The sequence below is a fragment of the Lepisosteus oculatus genome, chromosome 14, assembly GCF_040954835.1.
Source record: "Lepisosteus oculatus isolate fLepOcu1 chromosome 14, fLepOcu1.hap2, whole genome shotgun sequence".
NCBI lineage: Eukaryota > Metazoa > Chordata > Actinopteri > Semionotiformes > Lepisosteidae > Lepisosteus > Lepisosteus oculatus.
Genome location: NC_090709.1, coordinates 49602132 through 49623421, shown reverse-complemented (window position 1 = coordinate 49623421; position 21290 = coordinate 49602132). Strand labels below are relative to the sequence as shown.

The window sequence follows — 21290 nt, the reverse complement described above, 5'->3', positions numbered from 1 at the left end:
TGCGTTGTGAACGTCTGTACACAGCGGTCCTCCGGGTTCCAGTAAGTGCGTAATTACGCATCGATGAAAAACCGGAGGAAGTATTCTCGCAACTCTAAGAGGTTTCGTGGTTTAATGTTTTTTAATTGTTGAATCATATTTAAATGTTAAACAACTGAAGAGCATATCGCTGTAGACCAGGATGGCCGAGTGGTTAAGGCGTTGGACTTAAGATCCAATGGACAAATGTCCACGTGGGTTCAATCCCCACTCCTGGTAGTGTTGTAATAAGTTTTAAGTGACAGAACATTTTGATGATTTACACTCTATTTAAATATGAATTTAATAAATTTCAGTTCAGTTCTCTTCACTCCCACTCCCTGGCATAACTGAGCTCTCACTATCGCATACTGAAGGCTTTACATGCATTAGCTGTGATACAGTTCCCAATAAAGACGGAATCAAACAGTTTGTTCTGTCTCTCATGGTGATCCTCTTCTCGATCCAAATGAAATGTTTAATATGATGCCTCGAGAAAAAAAAAGGAGTGAATTTCCGCCTGTAATGATTGATGCCCCATCAAACATTTTGTAACATCCCCGGAAGATTATACAGTAGAATCCTGGTTTGTGGCTTAAATGCAAGGTAAACAAGACTAAGGAAACGATGTCGAACTGGAATTTAAGTACCCGGAATGTTTCACTACATTGGGCAATATGTGCCAGAGAGGACCATTTTAAATCCCTTCGATAGCTCAGTTGGTAGCGCAGCTGACTGTATTAGAAACAGTTAGGAATCCTTAAGTCGCTGTTTCGACTCCAGCTCGAAGAAAGGTGCTTTTGTGAACTTTAATCAAATAGTTAAAATAGCTAATCTTTTTCACTCAGACGTTGATCAAAAGCTCAATAAACGATGAAGCAGAGGCTCTTGTTCCGAATTCAGCTAACATCTGGTTGTCTTGTTTTGGCAAATATCTTATCTTTGAATTAAGGGACTACGCTGTCTGATTTGTAATTCAAAAGTAGATACAAATGTCACTGTTTTCAAAGGATAGGTACTTAATTGGCTTTATGATTTGGTATTGATTTTGTATCATGATATTATTACGTTTGTGCTTTCTGTGTTTTTTTATCGTATTGTGAACTTATTTTTTAAACAAATGCTTACAAAGGCAAACACAGCACACATCTGTTTATACCAGCGGTGAATTGTACATTTTTATTAAGTACAATCTACTGTATTTTTAGAAACAAAATGGCATACTGTGCACGATATGTTGCAGAAACACAACCTGATATTTTCATAAATATTATTTTAATCATTTGACAAGTATGAGGTCCCGGATCCAAATCTTCAGGTCTGATTTTTTTAAAGTGATATCTTCTCGTCCTCTCGTGGAAATCACAAGATGTGAGCAAATGTTTTTTGTTCTTTTTTTTCACGTTGTGATCCAAAGAGCCTCAGACGCACAGTCTGACAGTAACCAAACCAGAATGGATTCTGCTGGGAGCCGGACTGAGCTCATTCTCACTCCCTGTGCTGAAAACAGAATTATCTCTTCCCCGAACATCGTCTACAGCTGCTAGATATTGCTCTGTGTCCTACTGCTCCAGCAATTCCTTTGACCAAAGACAGACCACTTGTGCGCTTTTAAACTTCTTGCCGCTACAGGCTCTTTGATGGCTCATGCTGATCGTCCTGTAGATCCAAAAGAAAATATGAAAGCTGATACTGATATTTTCGATTGTAATTTGCATCTAGCTACAACGTCCCTGGAAAAGATAATTTATTAGTTGCGTGCAATCGGAATCTTTCCGTATGATAGTGGAAATAGTTTTAAAAATGTTTTCTAAAGAAGATTGTATTGCCAGGACCTGCCTTTAGCGCTCAGTAGCGATGACGCTGTTGATATAGATGGAGAAGAAATGTAAGATGAATTGATGATCTAAGCTAAAATAGCCCTAACACGCCTGCTGTAACAGTGTTTGTATTCATAGCAAGTAATATTCTTTTTCAAACCCGGACGTTCCTTTTGCATTGTGTTATGTAACCATTAGCGGTTTCTGTAGCTTCTGAAGAGCGCACTTTTCCAAACTGAAGCCTATAAGAACATTATTCAAGATGCACCATGGCCCAGAATCGTGCATCAGGACAAGGATTAACATCAATTGAAAGTACTCCCAAATAAAAGATTTGACCGAAAAATTGAAAGAGTAGGCAAGTATTAAAACAACGCCATAAGTGCTCGATTTCCAGTCGCTTTCCCGGTTCAGGCTTTGTAAAATGACGTGATCAGTGGAGTTATGCTGCGGTTGTGAGTTCAAGCCTCACCTGGAACAGCCCGGTTTTCTGTCTTGACAGGTAAACAGTGTTTTGTGTTTTTTGCTAAATGGAGAGAGGATTCTGTGTTAATTGTGCTCCTCCTGGGAGAGGTCAAGATGAGACGTTCACGAGGCTGGTGGTAAATATCCTGTCCAGGAATATCGGGACTGTAGGGGGTCAGATCTATAGATGTAGTAAACACATCAGTGGAGACGGTGTGTCTGCTCTCTGTGAGAGAGCCGGGCGGAAAGAATATTCTGTGGTCTGGGAAGAAGAGTCTCTCGTTGGAAGAGCGGCGCTCCTCACAGGAGAGAATAAAAAAAATCTTTTTCAGGGACGCTGATTGTTCTCTTTGGGGGAATTAAAAGCACTTATCGCAAGTGACCTCGTGGCGCAATGGTAGCGCGTCTGACTCCAGATCAGAAGGTTGCGTGTTCAAATCACGTCGAGGTCAGCTGAGGAGTTTGCAGGTGCTGCTGGTGCCGAACCCGGAAATTACACCACGCAGTCGGGTTTTATCTGTACACCACATAGGTAATCTGAACGAAATAACAGCGCAGTACAGAACACCCAATCAGGAGCTTATGCAGCGAATCATCATGAACACGACAAGAGAAAAGGCACACTGCATATCCGCGAAACATCACGCCCGGCTTTAGAGACAGTGACATCAGAGAATGGAAGTTTCAGACCTCCTTCTTGTTACAGGTTCAAGCAAACCTGAAAGTTAGGGAGTGTTTGGTCTCTTTTGTTTGAAAAAGTGTCTGAAGCCTGTAATTATAATTTGCCCTTTTTTAATTGTGGTTGAAATCCACTCCCATGTACCAAGACCTTACAGTATATTCATGTTTACTTAAATGACTAACGCCATTGGACATTAGTTGGTGTTTTTTTTTTTTGTAACGATTTGCTATTTCATACAGGAAAGAAAGGAAACCAGACCCAACGTTTGCTTTCAGGTGCGGTTCATTTACATAACAGACATCTATTTCTGAGGAGCCTGATTTAAATCACACAACCCCGGTAGAAGTCGAATCGACAATCTAATAAACCGAAATCAGACGCGTTATCCATTAAACCACCAGCCCGTCACGTAAATGAATTGCACCATGGTGAGTTCAGCGCCGCTCCTAGTAATACCCCACCCCCATCTTAAATTTCTACGTGAGAAACGTGTTTTCTACATTTTTATCAGTTTTTAAAAATCATCACTTTTAAGCAGACAAAGCCTTTATGTGTCGCTCTGAATTTCTAATTGATTTAGAATTCCAAGAAAAAAGCGTTTTGTTCCACAACGGCGTGAAATGATCACGTCTTTCACTCTACTTCTCTCTTGTAGTAAAGCAGACCTTGCTGGGTGAGTATTTGTTCTGGTAAATTAGGTCACGGATCATGTTAACTCACTTCTGCTAAACACAACATTTCCTTATGCACAACATTTCCTTATGCATGTGTCTTTGTACAGCTGTTATACAAAGGGCTGGTGATCAGGGACGCGCTTCGGATTGTTTCGATGTAAACATAATCCCTCATAAAAGCCCTCTTGAACTTTGCAGGAAATGTGCGTGAAACCATTTTCACGTGTGGAATTTTATCTTCAGCTGGCTGTAGTTAGAATGCCTTATACACCCGTTCTGTATCCTTAGCAAAAATATTTTAAAATTATAACACAGAGTTGTTGGAGAACTTGACAATCATTATTAAATGAGCACAGTACAAATGAACATTGATATTTTTGTTGTATGTACTTTAATTTTAAAAGATATAAACATAACTGTGCTGATATGGATGTTCATTTGAAGGATTTGAGGAATCTATAAAAGATGTCAGAACAACCAAAGAAACATTTGGGCATCTGCATATTTGTAAAGATTAAAGAGCACCGTAAGTGTGAAGTTTGCACACACGAGAGAAGAAATCAGTTTCAATGCACATCATTAAACTGATGGTGTGCTTATCAGTCATGCATTAAACGTGTATAGCAGAGGATGGCTTTGATCCATCGATCTTTGGGTTATGGACCCAGCACGCTTCTGCTGCGCCACTCAGCTATGTTTAACACAACTGCTTTTGCACCTGAGATGAAAAGTTTCAACGGTAAACGCAGACGTCACTGAGCACTTGGTCTTTTGTAGTACAAATCATCACACGCTGCTCTACATGGGCGTGTCTTCAAGATCGTTGAGAACCAAAGCTTCTGCCTTCCTGGTTACTGATTCTTTCTTCGTTAATTCCCAAATCTTCAATGAGAATCAGTGAAACGAAAACCAGACACATGTACACACTCGCGTCCTAGCATGAAAGAAAAATGATGGAAGCGTTTGAGAAATAACAAGAGTAGTCTGAACAGCTCCAGCCTATCAACTGCTCTACAAAGTGATCGCTATCTCCAGACCCGGTTTATAACACTGAAAAGGATTCAGGAAGCACAGCAAAGTTCTAAAAACAGCGGTGAAAAGCGTCTAGATACATAAAATGACAATTTCTCAAAAGTAAAATCTTCATCTTTTAAATATTGTCATCCATATATTTTCGTTTTCCTCTTTTTTACATAACACGCTTTCGAGAAATAGAGTGTCTTGTAATGAAGGCTGCATTAGAAAATGTGTATCTAAATTAAAATCGGGTTTATGACTTCTGCGTTTTTCAGCTTTCTTAGCGCTTGGGTCTCGATTCAGATATTGCAATGAAAGCAACAGGGGAGTAAGTTTTCCTTTTCTAAATCAAAGGTGATCTGCTCACAAGGAAGTATAAAAACTTCAGCGTTTACTTTTTGAAGACCGCAAATTGTCGAAACACTATTGCTTCATAAGCTAATAAGTAACGTTTCTGAGCACGCATTGTATTACTAATGCTGTTATTAATAAAAAAAAGCTTAAATTCACATAATGGAATTTGGACGGCTCAAAGTAGTCTATTCCTTGTACAACTAATTTGCCCGCTGAGTAGAGTTTTAAGCAACGGCAGCAGATATAGCAACAGCGTAGAGTGTCACAATACACTATGAAAGAATTGCGGCTTCAGATCGTTTTGTTCTGTTGAAGCTGCCTACAGGCTCCGAATTGTTGACATTGGCTGTGATCTTCTTTTTTCAGGTTTCATGAAATTCTTCACATATTTGAAATATTTCATTCGGGTTCGCCCAATACATGGTGCAAACCGTACCTGCAGCAGAATGCTGTGGCACATGAAGCCCTTTTGTTTGCCGGTTGTAAGGATTGAGGTGCGTACTACAAATCGAGCAAGCGAAAAGAAAATTAAACAGGAGTCACTTTTTGGATTGCTAATCCACTGTGCTCTGCGCGTCTAGGTTCATATCCCATCCTTGTCATAGTTAAGACCTGAGACGTGTGTGTTTTTTCTAAACGGTGTTTGCATTTGTTTCTTTTTTTACTCCTGTACTAGAGCAGTAATATATAGCGGTGGAAGAACATGGTATCACATGCTGACAGCAGGAACACGTGGCCACAAGCTGCAGTACATTGGTTTTGGAACAGCAATAAATTTCCTGTGGAGACAGGTGCGCCGGTATTAATACAGCGCTTTCGAGCGGAAAGAGTTACAAGAACTGACTTAAACTTACCAGTTATGTTCAATAGCTAAAAACACAAAACCAACCTCTTCAGTGTTGAATCTAAATAACAGAAGCCAATGCTGCCATCAAGGGAAAAAAATCCTGAGTTATGTAGTTTTGAGACTACATATCTGACTTTCAGTTTGAAGCGGTACAATGGATTCTAGGTCACATTCGTTCTTGATTCAGGATATATATGAGTGTGCTAATGGTTAGAACTGTGTTTACATGAGGTACAAACGGTAACATTTTCATTGCGAGAAGAAAGTCAGTCCGTGCGCATTTCTCAGCATGCACATTGTCAGGAAAACTAAACCCACAGTGCCAGCAAACCTTTCGATAGCCTGTAGGTACTGCCATTGCAAATGTAACAGGTTGTTCATACACACAAATGACATCGTTGCTATCTCGTAATTAGGAGATAATTTGGTATTTATTAATTAAGATTTTTTTCCTGGGTGGCAAAAATGCGCTTCCGCAATAAATCATAGACTCTGCTTTCAAAATAGCTGCACCAGGCACTTGGACACAGATAAACACAAGGATTTAAAATTCAGGAATATGAATGGTCTTATTTAGCGATTTGTGTATCAATCTTTTAACAATTCATTAAAATGCTAACAACATGTAAAATAAAAACAACAGCACCGTTAAATGAAGGGGAGACAGGTAGTTTTTTTTTTTACAATCAGATTCCAATCTCTAATGCTGTGTGTGAGAGCTTAGGTAACTTTCCTTTTCTCAAATTTTCTGACGACTATTCCAAAGGGGCACCCTGTCAACTCCTAATACTTTGTATGTTTGATTATTGTCGTTTTATTTAGAAAAAGTTCAATATTGATCATAACTAAAGAAAATTAGGATCACGAATAAAAAAAGGGCTGAAGATGCGAGTCGCTCTTGAATCAGAGCCGGGTGACACGGGCTTCTGTTCCAATATGATTGTACGAGAAGCAGGAGGAATCACTTCTCTCCTATGGAGCATGAGCTGAATCAGGAGGGAGACATTTTGTATGCTTCTGCATATGTTAACGCATGACCTACATCGTAAAACTAAATTAAAAACTAACATTAAGTTGTCAAAGACATTCATTTATATACAAACAAGAGACAGACATAGCAATGGTTCTACATTAACTTGTCCTACACTGATCAGACTAATTGAAATGTATGAAAGCCCGTTTCTGCCAGGGAGTTAAAAAAACGCGCTATGGTATCGCAGAATTCCGACTAAGTAACTCAAAATTGCGACTTGGTAACTCAGAACTTCGACAATGAAATATGGGCTATTTCGAAGTCGCAAATGTGAGATCTAAAGTCAAAGTTTTTAGAGTTTTTAGGTCGCAATTCTGAGATATTAAGTCACAATTCTGAGATACCATAGTGCATTTTTTTACTCCCTGGCGGAAACGAGCTTCCATTGGTTCTCAGTGCTGCGAAGCAAAAGCAATCTCTGGAAAATCAGACAAATTATTATCAGATCATGTCAAAAGCTGATCAGTATTTCTTTACTGAAAAACAAAGAAATGCTTGTATTACACATTTTAATATGACATGCAATTACACATGAAAAATAGTAAAATTATTTTCATTGCGGTACGTGTTGATAGATCAGCCCCCTCGATAAAAGAAAGTGTGGACGGACGTGTCGCATGTTCCGTACTCTGTCTGACAGCGAGTTTAACACACTGTCCTCGTAAATTAGAAACTAATTGAACAATAAATTAATCTGAGCAAATTTTACACCTGTGGGTGATTTAATTCTGTCGAAATTACGTGGAACTCTTCCGCTGAGCTCAGATACACACGGGAAAGTGTGCAGGCTGCTTCACGGAGTCCCGCCTCAGACTGGAAGCAGGTTTTAATTAGACGCTGAGAACAATCCGGGTCTCTGTATGTAATTGATTGTGTTGATTGAGCGGTAGTGTGACCAGGTGTGGTAGCAGGTCCTGCCAGTATAAAAACCTAGTCACCGCGTTCATACTTTATGCTCTCTTGCTTCAACACAGTTTGGTGGTTTATTTATTTTACTCCTGTAGCAATTTAGCGGGACGTTAATTTGGTGATGCGCTCTTTTCTTTTTGTGCTGTGCCTGTGCGCAGGGGCCGGGCTCCCCGCACTGGTCTCCGCCGGGCCGGCTGGCTGGGACTCTCGGGAATTGGCGCTCCAGGCCGACCTCCCGGCTCCTGAAGACGCAGCCCAGTTGGAGGACTTGAACCTGGCAGATGCGCCCTCCGAAGACCTGTCTGCAAGCGAGAACGACTCGCAGTCCTTGGCTCCCGACTTTCGCCGCCTTCCCGTGTCCAGAGACGCGTACTCGCCCTACTTCGACAAGGAGAAGATGAAGCCCGAAGCCGGCAGCCGCCCCTTACCCGCCTATATCAAGAGCGTTCTGTTTCCTCCCCAGCGAGGGCGGCAGCCGGCTCGCCCGGCCATCGGGGGCACCCGAGGAGTGGCCGTGTGGTGCGACTCCAGCAGGATGTACGTGAGGGTCAGTCGGCTCCTGTTCGGCTTCAGCTGTCGGCCATCGGAGGTGACCTTGGGCAACTGCAGCGTCAGCCGAACCACACGCCGTTACTTCTACTTCATCTACGGGCTTCACGAGTGCAGCACCGAGCGATCGGTAAGGGGGTCTTCATCTACAGGCAGTGTATCGACGTGAGCTGTAGGGCCAGTGTCGGGGTTGCCTTTCCTGGGAATATCCCTTCCTCTGTGACCCTGCAGGTTGTCCAGGGCCGCCTGGTGTACTCCAACACTCTCCGCTATGCCCCGCCCTCCTCCAGTGCACCTGTGCATCGCTTCATTCCCTTCTCTGTGCCGGTCAAGTGCTCCTACAACAGGTAGGCAGGGCTCTGCTGCTGAGAAGCCGCTAGGAAAGTGTCCAGATGCCCCTCATCCCCTCTGTTCTGCAGGTTCCACTACTCCTACAAGGTTGGCTATGTCCCCACGTGGGCCAGGAGAAGGACCTTCTTCAAGGACCTGAAGAACAAACACAGCTTTGTGCTGCTCACCACCAACTATAAGCTCCTTGAGTGAGTGGCTCCTCCTGCCTGCAGGGGGTGCTGTGTGCAGGTGTAATGCTGCCTCTCTCTCTCTCCAGCCCGCTGGGTCCGGCTCTCTCCTAAGGATGAGTACTTCCTGGGTCAGCCCATGTACTTCCAGGCCACTGCCTACTTTGCCACAGCAGAGCAGAGGCTGTACATCCACTCGTGTTACGTAACGGAGAAACCAGACCAGCACTCCCAGCCCCGTTTCCCCGTGATCGACAACTTGGGGTACGGCCCCTTCTGGGAGGGGAGGTGGGCAGGAGCCCTGAGAGCCTGCAGGGGTTCATCCTTGTCCTTGTCCCCAGGTGCATGGTGGACAGCAAGGCAGATGGCTGCCTGTCCAGGTTTGTCCCCTCCAAGCAGAAGGATGTGCTCCGCTTCACAATTGATGCCTTCCTCTTCCAGAAGAAGCTGTCCAGGAAGGTACTGCTCTCAAAGGCTGCTCAGCCTTCTTGCTCTACTGATCCATTGTCTGCTTTTCCATCCATGATCTAGATGTGAACCAGACTGTGGCAGCTGTAGTGCCTAGAGCTGCCAGCTTGCCTTCACTGATGGCAGAAGGTCCTTCTCTGTCCCTCTATTGGCCTTGATCCCTTAATGCTGTGACCTTCCCTCTTGCAGCATGAAGTGACTGAGCTGTACATGCACTGTGTCATGGCTGTGGCTCCTGCTAAAGCAACACCAGGAACCAAGTCCTGCACCTACAACAGGGAGGCTAAGAGGTACTTCTGCAAGGAGCCTGCTGAGGGTGCTCTGGGACATGCCAGGTTTAGGCCTCACCTGTCCTCCTCCTCTCCTCCAGGTGGGAGGAGCTGTATGGTGACCATGAGGTCTGTGCCTGCTGTGAGTCCAGGTGTGCTGGCAGTCGGAATGAAGGTGGGTCTGGTTCTCTATCCCTTGTGGATGCATCTCTGCCCAAGAGACAACCATGCTTGGACAACTGAGGAATGATCCTGTGCTGGACAAAGGGACTGTTTAGATGAGTAGCATCACTGTGGGTCTCTGGGTATAGCAGATCCCTCACTCCTGGGTGCTGCTTGTCCACAGGTACCAGGAGCCTGGTGACCAGCAGTCGGGTGGCTGTGGCACCAGTAGAAGCTCCTCTGGATGTGGGAGCTGACTGGACTGAGGATGAGGAAGGAGACCCTCGGAGCTCCAGTGAAGATGCTGAGAGCACCAGTGAGGATGTGGAGGGAGCAGATGACTTTGGAGATGTTGGCCAGTGGACAGGTAGGGTCTGGCAGGAGGAGCTCCTGTAGGGGTGGTGTCCTGCAGTGTAGCTGGATTGTTCTCCTTCCTCCCCAGGTGCCTGAATGAAGGCTCCAGCCTGGCCCTTGTGACTCTCCTGCCTCCACCTGCCTTGTAATGGCAACATCTCAATAAAGCTGTGAAAGACCCTTCTGCCTGCCCTTGTTTCTTTATGGTTTATAGGTTTGAATGGGGTGGAGGAATTCAAGGGAAGTATTTGTGGGGGTTCCCCTTTCAAGAATGCTTCCCATATTGCTGCCAATGAGGACTGAAAATGGCTGGAGTAATAAAGCATTGTACTGGGGGAAGATAGCCGCACTATTCCTTGGGCAGGTCATTGTGACTTTTTTACTGGGGGAGAGACAGAGGTGTTCAATATACTGGCAGTCCTCCTGTTTCCTAGAGGGGTAGTGCTTATGGAGTGTGAGTTGCTACTGTAGTGCCCCGTAAGAGTGAGATCTGATGTCCTATTCTAGGCTGCACAAACTGACTAAAAGAAACACAAGGAAGGGATTGTCAACAGGGGCTTGGTGTAAAGTAGGCCTTCCCTTCCTTAGCAGAGGAACAATTCTGGTGCCCAAACATCAGTGAATAAAGGTACCGTTAGAATCTTGGAGGTCTTGTCTTATGGGTATTGGTTTCACAGTATTGGACAGTCACGGGAAGTATTAGGATTGAAACTGGAGATCCCAGTACTTGATCCGGAAGACAAGTGTTCACAACCACCTCTACCAGCAGTACAGACTGTGTAGATTGAGACTGAACGCTTACTACACAAAGCCTCTCCACTGTTTCAGTGTCCCATGTCATGAATTTCAAGTGAATTCTAGTCTCCCGTTGTGACTACCTATAATTTGCACAAATCCTGCTGGCCCACTAACACTGTCAATTATTAGCCCTACTGCACTGCCCTATTAAAGCTTCAAGGATTTAGGCTAAACTATTTTATATAATGGTTCCAAAGGTGGCTTCTCAAAGCACTTGACAGAATTACAATAAGAATACACAGGATAAAACAATTCCAATAGACAGAGGAGACCATGGATGGTGGTACTAAGGAAAGTAGAAGCAGAGGGGTAAAGAATGGAACCAGTTCAGTAAAGGCTCTTCTACAGAAGAAGGTGTTGAGTCTGAATTTGAAGGAGTTTAGGGAAGGTGACTCTGCTATCCTTGGGGAGAGAGTTCCAGAGCTTGGGGGCATAACAGGAGAAGGCCTTGTCACTCATACAGTGTAGACGGGCTTTGGGGACAATTAGGAGACCAGAATTAGAAGAGTGAAGGTTATGAGGTGGGGAGTAGGGTGATAATAGATCAAACTGCTACTGAGGTGCAACTGAAATGTGACGGCATGTTCTACAATTTATGCAAGAAAGGGTAATGTTAGGCTTTTATGGACCGTTGGTACAACAGCAGTGCTCAAGGATTCATTTCTAATATTGAGGACAATGGGTTATATACCCATCGTTCTTACCAAAGGATCAGGGACCTTTTGCTATATAAAAAGACTCCTTTCCACCACTAATTTATACAGGTTTGGTTCATTTGGGTTTTATCAGTTAAACATTTCAGTGAAGTCATTGTCCTGCTCGCGGCCGAGCCCGACACACTGTACCGTCTGGTTTCTGTCGCTGGGCGCTCACCCTGCGGTCCATACGGGTCCTAATGCCCCAGTATATGGTAGTGCCAATTTCCCTAAGGAAACAAATACTCCACATTAGTCTGAATGCCACATTCTTCATTGGTCCCATTACATCACAGAAAAACAAAACTACTCACTCTTTAATCTCGTCTAATCCAAGACGCACCGAATATCACAGTCTTCTTTTAACACGCGTGCTGTGATTCCTCTATGTAGCAGAAATGACAACCGAGGAGCCGAGAGATTATTTCAGCATTTCGCGTCTGAACGGAAAACACAAACGACCAACTTGGAATGACTTGCTTTTGACGCTTTTCAAAGCGTTCTTTGTGCACGACGACTGCGCCACCAAGCAAACTACATAAATATGAGAAAACACGCAAGAGAGTTGTCACTCAGAGTGTCGAAGGGTCGATGTATACTGGGGATCAGTTGAAATGCAACGTCAGGACGAATTATGTCACACGAAGAGAGCACAGCCCTTTCCGCCCTGCCGCGTGTGTCTCGGTAACTCGCTGTGATCGTATAGTGGTCAGTACTTTGCGTTGTGGCCGCAACAATCCCGGTTCGAATTCGGATCACGGCAGATTAGGGGCGTCTGCTTTTCTACTCGCACAAATGAAGGCAAAAAAAAGCCAATCGATGTGAACGAACGGCGCTTTACAGAGGAGTACTGCCTGACTGATCGTTCATGAACGACAGAGGCCACTCCGACCTCTTCTCGGTTTTCTTCAATGACTTACTAAGGATCTTCTTCACATTCGCCCATGCAGGGGAAGCCAGTTACACCAAAGCAAACGCAGGAAAGTGCATTTCAAGCAGAGACCAGGAGGGACTTGTTTACACCGAGAGTGGGCGGAGAATGGAACAATGCGCCCAGCCCTGTTGCTGGAGCCGATTCTTGATGAGCTCTTAGGCTCACTAAGAGGCCACCGCTGGATGCTAATCTTTCTGTTGTTCTTGCAGGTCCTGCGCTGCTTTTGAGCCGACAGAGCTCGTCCTGGTTTGCCGGCACAGCCCAATTGCAAATGATCGGCTCCGCGTACAGAAGGAACGTGCGTTTGGTACAAGAGTGCACGAAGGCACCGGAAATACATTGGGAACAAATGACCGGTCGCTCAAGACCTCTGTGAAGTACAGGAGCGTGCAAAACGAGGCTGTTTCCACCCGGTCTCGAACCGGGGACCTTTCGCGTGTTAGGTGAACGTGATAGCCGCTACACTACGGAAACCTGTAGGGACTGCTGCTGGTGTCTCGCTTGCGTTTCGGGCTGAGAAAGGGACGCGTCACTTTAGGTAGGTGGCGCTTGAGAGAGGAACAAAGGGCGCGATGAAACAAAATGCCGAAACCCGGGATCGAACCAGGGACCTTTAGATCTTCAGTCTAACGCTCTCCCAACTGAGCTATTTCGGCAGTGCGCAAAGCCCACAGCCACCTGCTCCAGCCTTCCTGTGTTGTGGCATGAGCGCACCAAGAGTAGCGGGAGAGTGTTGCAGGAACGTCACTCAGAAGGAAAGCCACCAAGCTGCGCCCTCTGAGCTCTGTCCAGCGCATCTTCCTCGCATGGACTCCTGAAACAATTAGCAAGAACAGAACGACACGCCATGGGTGTCTCATGACCGCACCTTAGGTTGTGACACGTGCAGGTGTGAGGGGTTGCCGGGCTACTTTGGAGCAGAGCTTGGGCGGAGGGGGGGCGGGAAAGCAGACAAAGAGGTGACACCTCAAGGTCTGCACGATCACAGCTCTCCGCCGCCCCAGGCTTCCGCTCGATAAGCTACTGGACACACCCGCCCCTCCTCACACAGACCGTGGAAAAGCCCCCGAGTGGGAGGGCTCGCTCTTCCTCCCAGGAGCTCTTGGACACGACGCCCAGACAGGGCGCGGGGAGCCGCCGCCTGCAAACACGGCTCCAGGCAGGACTCCACTCCGCAGGAGCCGCAGAGCAGAGGAGATGAGGGCAGCTTAGCTCCTGTGCAGAGACCTGAGCTGTTGTTGCTGTGGATGCTGTCTTTTCTGCACTCGGGTAGGAGTGAATGTTGAGTTGCACTTAGAAATGAAGCAGAGCACTTCAACGGCACGGGTGTGTGTGTGTGTGCGCCCTGGTGATTCTGGGAGACAGATCGAACCTGGGCTAAAAGAGAGGGGGCTTAGCCCTCTTCCATTTGCTAGTTCAAAGTTGTACAACCCCTTTGTATCTGCTAGGCGGCGCAGTCGTCGTGCACAAAGAACACTTTGAAAAGCGTCAAAGGCAAGTCATTCCGAGTTGGTCGTTTGTGTTTTCCGTTCAGACGCGAAATGCTGACATGATCTCTCGGCTCCTCGGTTGTCATTTCTGCTCCGTAAAGGGATCACAGCACGCGTCGGCTTCCAGCATGCTGGGTCGGGACACGATGCCGGGGGTTGGAGAGAGCGATGTCTTTCTCGTTAGTATAGTGGCAAGTATCCCCGCCTGTCACGCGGGAGACCGGGGTTCGATTCCCCGACGGGGAGTAGCTTTTCTTTCACCTCCTTAGAGAAATGACTGCCTTTCACTTCTCTGTTTTCTTTCACAGCGTCGTGCACCTTTTCATTGCTCTCGCTTTCAGAGCCTCCGCACGGCAGTCGACTCGACATCAGGAAGCACATTGAAGTGAAAGCAGGAAGCGCTGCGACATGCACTGTGCAGATCCCGCCACACTAAGAGGTGAGTGGGTCTGTTCGATGCACAAAGAACGCTTTGAGAAGCGTCAAAGGCAAGTCATTCCGAGTTGGTCGTTTGTGTTTTCCGTTCAGACGCGAAATGCTGAAATGATCTCTCGGCTCCTCGGTTGTCATTTCTGCTCCGTAAAGGAATCACAGCACGCGTCGGCTTCCAGCACGGTGGGTCGGGACACGATGCCGGGGGTCGGAGAGAGCGATGTCTTCCTCGTTAGTATAGGACCTGTCACCTGTCCCCACCTGTCACGCGGGAGACTGGGGTGCATCAGGACGCGCCTTGAAGTGAAAGCAGGATGCGCTATGACATGCACTGTGCAGATCCCGCCACACTAAGAGGTGGGTCCAGTGGGTCTGTTCGATCACAGCGCTAGGCGAATCCCCAATCCCCTTTTGTGCCTGGCGACAAAAGATGTCTGTTTCCGCCCGGTCTCGAACCGGGGACCTTTCGCGTGTTAGGTGAACGTGATAGCCTCTACACTACGGAAACCTGCAGGGACTGCTGCTGGTGTCTCGCTTGCGTTTCGGGCTGAGAAAGGGACGCGTCACTGTAGGCAGGGGGCGCTGGAGAGAGGAACAAAGGGCGCGATGAAACAAAATGCCGAAACCTGGGATCAAACCAGGGACCTTCAGAGCTTCAGTCTAACGCTCTCCCAGCTGAGCTATTTCGGCAGTGCGCAAAGCCCACAGCCACCTGCTCCAGCCTTCCTGTGTTGCGGCATGAGCGCACCAAGAGGAGCGGGAGAGTGTTGCAGGAACGTCACTCAGAAGGAAAGGAACATGTGACCGGTCGCTCAAGACCTCTGTGAAGTACAGGAGCGTACAGAAAGAGGCTGTTCCCGTCCGGTTTCGAACCGGGGATTTTTCGCGTGTGAGGCAAACGTGATAACCGCTGCACTACGGAAACGGTGAGAAAAGGGACCCACTGGCAGTGAGTATTGAACCTTATTGCATTACTGCTCCCAACCAGTTGATATCAATTTAATTCCTAAGGGTTATGTTCTTGTTTTGAGTATCTCATGTAGACGTTGTAAACAAGTTCAATTACGAAACGGTCTAAATGAATGATATACTTATGTCCTCTTGATATGTGTAACTCTTTGTAACTGAATGAATTTATATCTTTTGTATTCTGTTAAGCCTTACGATAAGATCTGTTAGGTTTGCATGCATATTCTATATATTAACAAATGTATCCTCGTGTATTAGTACCTGTGTGTGCATTGTTTGAGTTATGTCGCATGGTTGGATTCTAAACCATTAAAATAATCAATTTTGTGATTTACTGCCACAAAAATAATTGTCCCAGTAAATGCCCAAACCCCTACAGAACTGGTGCCTCGTGAGAGAACACTACAACAGTGTGTGATATCCTGTCCCAGCCTGAGGAGCAGACAGCGAGCCTGTCTCTTAATAATGCTAATAATACAGTGTGTGATTCCCTGCCCCAGCCAGAGGAACAGACAGTGAGCCTGTCTCTCAATAATAATACAGTGTGTGATCTCCTGTCCCAGCCTGAGGAACAGACAGTGAGCCTGTCTCTCAATAATAATAATACAGTGTGTGATTCCCTGCCCCAGCCAGAGGAACAGACAGTGAGCCTGTCTCTCAATAATAATACAGTGTGTGATCCCCTGTCCCAGCTTGGGAAACAGTGAGTCAGCCTCTCAATAATTATAATACAGTGTGATCTACTGTCCCAGCCAGAGGAACACACAGTGAGCCTGTATCTAAATAATAATAATACAGTGCGTGATCTCCTGTACTAGCCTGAGGAACAGACAGCGAGCCTGTCTCTCAATAATGATAACCTAGTATGGAATGTCCTGTCCCAGTCTGAAGGACAAACAGTGAGCATGTCCCTCAGTTATAATAGAACAGTGTGTGTTCTCCAGTCCCAGCAGGAGGAACAGACAGTGAGTCTGTATCTCAATACTAATAATACAGTGTGTGATATCCTGCCCCAGCCTGAGGAACAGACAGTGAGCCTGTCTCTCAATAATAATAATACAGTGTGTGATTTCCTGTCCCAGCCTGGGGAACAGTGAACCAGATACTCAATAATAATAATACAGTGTGTGATCTCCTGTCTCAGCCTGGGGAACACTGAGCCTGTCTCTCAATACTAATTATACAGTGTGTCATTTCCTGCCCCAGTCAGAGGAACAGACAGTGAGCCCGTCTCTCAATAATAATAATACAGTGTGTGATCTCCTGTCCCAGCCTGAGGAACAGACAGGAGTGAGCCAGTCTCTCAATAATAATAAAGCAGATTATGATCTGCTGTCCCAGCCTAAGGAACAGTCAGGAAAGAGCAAGTCTCTCTATAATAATAATACAGTTTGTGATCTCCTGTCCCAGCCTGAGGAACAGACAGTGAGCCTGTCTCTCAATAATAATAATACAGTGTGGGATCTCCTGTCCCAGCCTGAGGAACAGTGAGCCTGTCTCTCAATAATAAAAATACAATGTGTTATCTCCTTTCCCGGCCTGGGGAACACTGAGGCTTTCTCTCAATACTAATAATACAGTGTGTAATATCCTACCCTAGCCTGAGGAACAGACAGTGAGCCTGTCTCTCAATAATAATAATAGAGTGTGTGATTTACTGTCCCAGCCTGAGGAACAGACTGTGAGCCTGTCTCTCAATAATAATAATAGAGTGTGTGATCTCCTGTCCCAGCCTGAGGAACAGACTGTGAGCCTGTCTCTCAGTAATAATAATAGTGTGTGATTTCCTGTCTCAGCCTGAGGAACAGACTGTGAGCCTCTCTCAATAATAATAATCCAGTGTGTGATCTCCTGTTCAAGCCCAAGTGAAGACACAGTGAGCCTATCTGTCAATAATAGTAATACAGTGTGTGATCTCCTGTCCCAGCCTGAGAAACAGACAGTGAGCCTGTCTCTCAATAATAATAATACAGCGTGTGATCTCCTGTCCCAGCCTGAGGAACAGACAGTGAGCCTGCCTCTCAATAACAAGCCAATGTGTGATCTCCTGTCCCAGCCTGAGGAACAGAGAGTGAGCCTGTCTCTCAATAATAATACAGTGTGTGATCCTCTGTCCCAGCCTGAGGAACAGACAGTGAGCCTGTCTCTCAATAATAATAATACAGTGTGAATTCCTGTCTCAGCTTGTGGAACATACAGTGAGCCTGTCTCTCTATTATAATAATATAATGTATGACCTCCTGTCCCAGCCTGGGGAATATACAGTGAGCCTGTCTCACTATAATAATAATACAGTGTCTGATCTCCTGTCCCAGCCTGAGGAACAATGAGCCTGTCAATCAATAATAATACAGTATGTGATGTCCTGTCTTCGCCTGAGGAACAGAGAGTAAGCCTGTCTCTCAATAATAATAATTCAGTGTGGGATCTCCTGTCTCAGTCTGATGAACAGACAGTGAGCCTCTCTCTCAATAAAAATAATACAGTGTGTGATCTCCTGTCCCAGCCTGAGGAACAAACAGTGAGCCTGTCTCAAAATAATAATAATACAGTGTGGGATCTCCTGTCCCAGCCTGGGGAACAGTGTGCCAGACTCTCAATAATATTAATAATAATAATACAATGTGATCTACTGTCCCAGATTGAGGAACAGACAGTGAGCCTGTCTCAATAATTATACAGTGTGTGACCATCTGTCCCAGACCGAGGAAAAGACAGTGAGTCTGTCTCTAAATAATAATAATACAGTGTGGGATCTCTTGTCCCAGCCTGGGGAACAGTGAGCCAGACTCTCAATAATAATAATACAGTGTGATCTACTGTCCCAGCCTGAGGAACAGACAGTGAGTTTGTCTCTCAATAATAATACAGTGTTATCTCCTGTCCCAGCCTGGGGAACAGACAGTGAGCCTGTCTCTCAATAATAATAATACAGTGTGTGATCTCCTGTCCCAGACTGAGGAACAGACAGTGAGACTGTCTCTCAATAATTATAATAATACTGTGTGAGCTCCTGACCCAGCCTGGGGAACATACAGTGAGCCTGTCTCTCTAAAATAATAATTCAGTGTGGGATCTCCTGTCCAACTCTGAGGAACAGACAGTGAGCCTGTCTCTAAATAATAATAATACAGTGTGTGATCTCCTGTCCCAGCCTGAGGAACAGTGAGCCTGTCAATCAATAATAATACAGTATGTGATGTCCTGTCTGAGCTTGAGGAACAGAGAGTAAGCCTGTCTCTCAATAATAATAATACAGTGTGGGATCTCCTGTCCCAGCCTGGGGAACAGTGAGCCAGACTCTCAATAATCTTAATAATAATAATACAGTGTGATCTACTGTCCCAGCCTGAGGTACAGTGAGCCTGTCTCTCAATAATAATATAGTGTGTGACCATCTTCTGTGGTCTGTTTCAAATCCGCCCGCGATGAGACACCGAGGAGAAATGAAGAGCCCCAGTCGCGCTAGAAAATCACCCGGGAAAGAGACTTTCAATGTAGGAAAAAAAAGTCGTTAGTAACAGACATAATATGTTTGTTTTGTTTTTTTAATCGCTGCGATGTGTGACTAAGCTCATACGACTAAGAGTTGCCCCCTTTGTCTAGATCTGGTAACCTGCTCGTCGCTGGTGGGCCAGATCGTGTCCCCCGTCACTACACTGGGGCATTAAGACCCACACAGAGCGCAGGGTGAGTGCCCCCTGCTGGCTCCACTGAGAGGTTGTATCCCACCTCCTCCGCTCTCTGCGAAAAGCAGTATCTTCAGGCCCTGACATCCCACCCCTGCCACTCTCTGCGTAAATAAGTATCGTCAGGCCCTGACATCCCACCCCCGCCACTGTCTACGTAAAGTAGTATCGTCAGGGCCTGACATCCCACTCCCGCCACTCTCTGTGTAAAGTAGTGTCATATGGCCCTGACACCAATCCCTCCACTCTCTGCATAAAGCAGTGTCTTATGGCCCTGAAACCCTCCCCTCCACTCTCTACATAAAGCAGTGTTGTCAAGCCCTGACATCCCTCCCCCACCACTCTCTGCGTAAAGCACTGCCGTATAACCCTGACACCCACCCCTCCACACTCTGCGTTAAGCTGTGTTGTCAGGCCCTGATATCCCACCCCCGCCACTCTCTGTGTAAAGCAGTGTCATATGGCCCTGACATCCCACCCCCACCACTCTCTGTGTAAAGCACTGCTGTATGGCCCTGACATCACACCGCCACCACTCTCTGCGGAAAGCACTGTCATATAGCCCTGACACCCACCCCTCCATTTTTTGCATAAAGCAGTGTCGTCAAGCCCTGCCACTCTCTGCGTAAAGAAGTGTCGTATGGCCCTGAAATCCCACCCCCACCACTAACTGTGTAAAGTAGTATCGTCAGGGCCTGACATCCCACCCCTGCCACTCCCTGCGTAAAGAAGTGTCATATGGCCCTGACATCACACCCCCACCACTCTCTGTCGAAAGCACTGTCGTATAGCCCTGACATCCCACCCCTCCACTCTCTGCATAAAGCAGTGTCGTCAAGCTCTGACATCCCACCCCCACCACTCTCTGTGTAAAGCAGTGTCATATGGCCCTGACATCCTAGCCCCGCCACTCTCTGTGTAAAGCAGTGTCATATTGCCCTGACATCCCACCCCCACCACTCTCTGTGTAAAGCACTGTTGTATGGCCCTGACATCACACCCCCACCACTCTCTGCGGAAAGCACTGTCGTATAGCCTTGACACCCACCTCTCCACTCTCTGTGTAAAGCAGTGTCATCTAGCCCTGACATCCCACCCCCTCCACTCTCTGAATAAAGAAGTGTCGTATGGCCCTGACATCCCACCCCTCCACTCTCTGCGTAATACGGTATCGTCAGGCCTTGACATCCAACCCCCGCCACTCTCTGCGTAAAGCAGACACGTTACAGACATTTACAACAAAGACATATTATAAAATATTGACATATACTGTAGGCGGCTGGAGCATTATTGGGAGACAGACTCACTGTTCCTCAGGCTGTGACAGGAGATCACATACTGGGCTGCCAGATCAACAGTTCACTCCTCCCTCTCCCAGTAGGATTGGGACCCGTTGTGATTCTGGCAGGTGTGGGAACTCTGGGATTAGATTTCTGAATTTCGGGAAGAATGTTTCTCTAATCCCAGAGTATCTGTCACAGTGCAGTAGGAAGTGCACCTCTGTCTCTATTTCTCCCCGCTGGCAGTGGGAGCACAGCCTGTCCTCTCTGGGCAGCCAGGTCTGCCTGTGTCGCCCAGTTTCTATGGCCAGGTTGTGGTCACTGAGCCTGTACTTCGTCAGGGTCTGTTTCTGTTTGTTATTTTTTATTTTGGTCAAATATTCAGCTAGTGTGTATTCTCTGTTTAAGGTTCTGTAGCATTCCAGTTTATGTTGTGTTTGTGTGTGTGTGTCCCAGTGTGTGAGATATTGCTGTTTGATCTGTGCTGTGATGTGGTTGAGTCTGGGTTGTGGTGCTCTAGCAGTGCTGTCCTGAGGCTGGTTAGTGTCGGTGTCACTCACTGCGAGTGTGATCTCAGCAGAGTCTCTGTACTCTTGGGACACTTGACTCACCTGTCTCTCTCTTTCTCTCCCTGTGCTGTCCCTCTCCTGCCCCCTCTCTCCCTCCTCGGACTCCAGCTGGAGGAGGTCCAATCACCACCTCCTGTGAGACAGAAGAAAAATAAGGTGGGTAATGCTCTGATCCTCTCTTTACTCCTGTCCAGTGTCCAGTCAGTGTCCAGTCAGTGTGTCTGTATGAACCCCTCTCTCTCTCTCAGTGCAGTGTTCATGTACTGGAGTGTCCAGTCAGTGTGTCTGTATGAAC

General features: G+C 46.4%; 2 protein-coding genes and 7 non-coding genes across 9 annotated transcripts; 5 read left to right on the top strand and 4 right to left on the bottom strand.

Moving 5' to 3' along the window:
* Positions 1-175: 175 nt before the first annotated feature.
* Positions 176-258, top strand: trnal-uaa (transfer RNA leucine (anticodon UAA)). Its single transcript has one exon. It is a non-coding gene; the product is annotated as a tRNA-Leu (tRNA).
* Positions 259-2683: 2425 nt separating this feature from the next.
* On the top strand, positions 2684-2755 carry trnaw-cca (transfer RNA tryptophan (anticodon CCA)). The gene has a single exon. It is a non-coding gene; the product is annotated as a tRNA-Trp (tRNA).
* A 5099-nt stretch (positions 2756-7854) lies between these two features.
* LOC138242651 (zona pellucida sperm-binding protein 3-like) lies at positions 7855-8911 on the top strand. The gene is made up of 3 exons (XM_069198204.1): positions 7855-8498; positions 8600-8715; positions 8788-8911. The coding sequence occupies exons 1-3, from the start codon at positions 7941-7943 to the stop codon at positions 8909-8911; spliced, it is 798 nt and encodes a 265-aa protein (XP_069054305.1). The 5' UTR covers positions 7855-7940.
* A 70-nt stretch (positions 8912-8981) lies between these two features.
* LOC138243400 (zona pellucida sperm-binding protein 3-like) lies at positions 8982-10302 on the top strand. The gene is made up of 6 exons (XM_069198968.1): positions 8982-9150; positions 9228-9345; positions 9544-9644; positions 9725-9798; positions 9970-10152; positions 10228-10302. Exons 1-6 carry the CDS (start codon positions 9026-9028, stop codon positions 10233-10235), a joined length of 609 nt encoding a protein of 202 aa, XP_069055069.1. The 5' UTR covers positions 8982-9025; the 3' UTR covers positions 10236-10302.
* Positions 10303-12967: 2665 nt separating this feature from the next.
* On the bottom strand, positions 12968-13040 carry trnav-aac (transfer RNA valine (anticodon AAC)). Its single transcript has one exon. It is a non-coding gene; the product is annotated as a tRNA-Val (tRNA).
* Positions 13041-13149: 109 nt separating this feature from the next.
* trnaf-gaa (transfer RNA phenylalanine (anticodon GAA)) lies at positions 13150-13222 on the bottom strand. The gene has a single exon. It is a non-coding gene; the product is annotated as a tRNA-Phe (tRNA).
* A 1008-nt stretch (positions 13223-14230) lies between these two features.
* Positions 14231-14302, top strand: trnad-guc (transfer RNA aspartic acid (anticodon GUC)). Its single transcript has one exon. It is a non-coding gene; the product is annotated as a tRNA-Asp (tRNA).
* Positions 14303-14923: 621 nt separating this feature from the next.
* Positions 14924-14996, bottom strand: trnav-aac (transfer RNA valine (anticodon AAC)). Its single transcript has one exon. It is a non-coding gene; the product is annotated as a tRNA-Val (tRNA).
* Positions 14997-15105: 109 nt separating this feature from the next.
* On the bottom strand, positions 15106-15178 carry trnaf-gaa (transfer RNA phenylalanine (anticodon GAA)). The gene has a single exon. It is a non-coding gene; the product is annotated as a tRNA-Phe (tRNA).
* Between the last annotated feature and the right edge of the window lie 6112 nt (positions 15179-21290).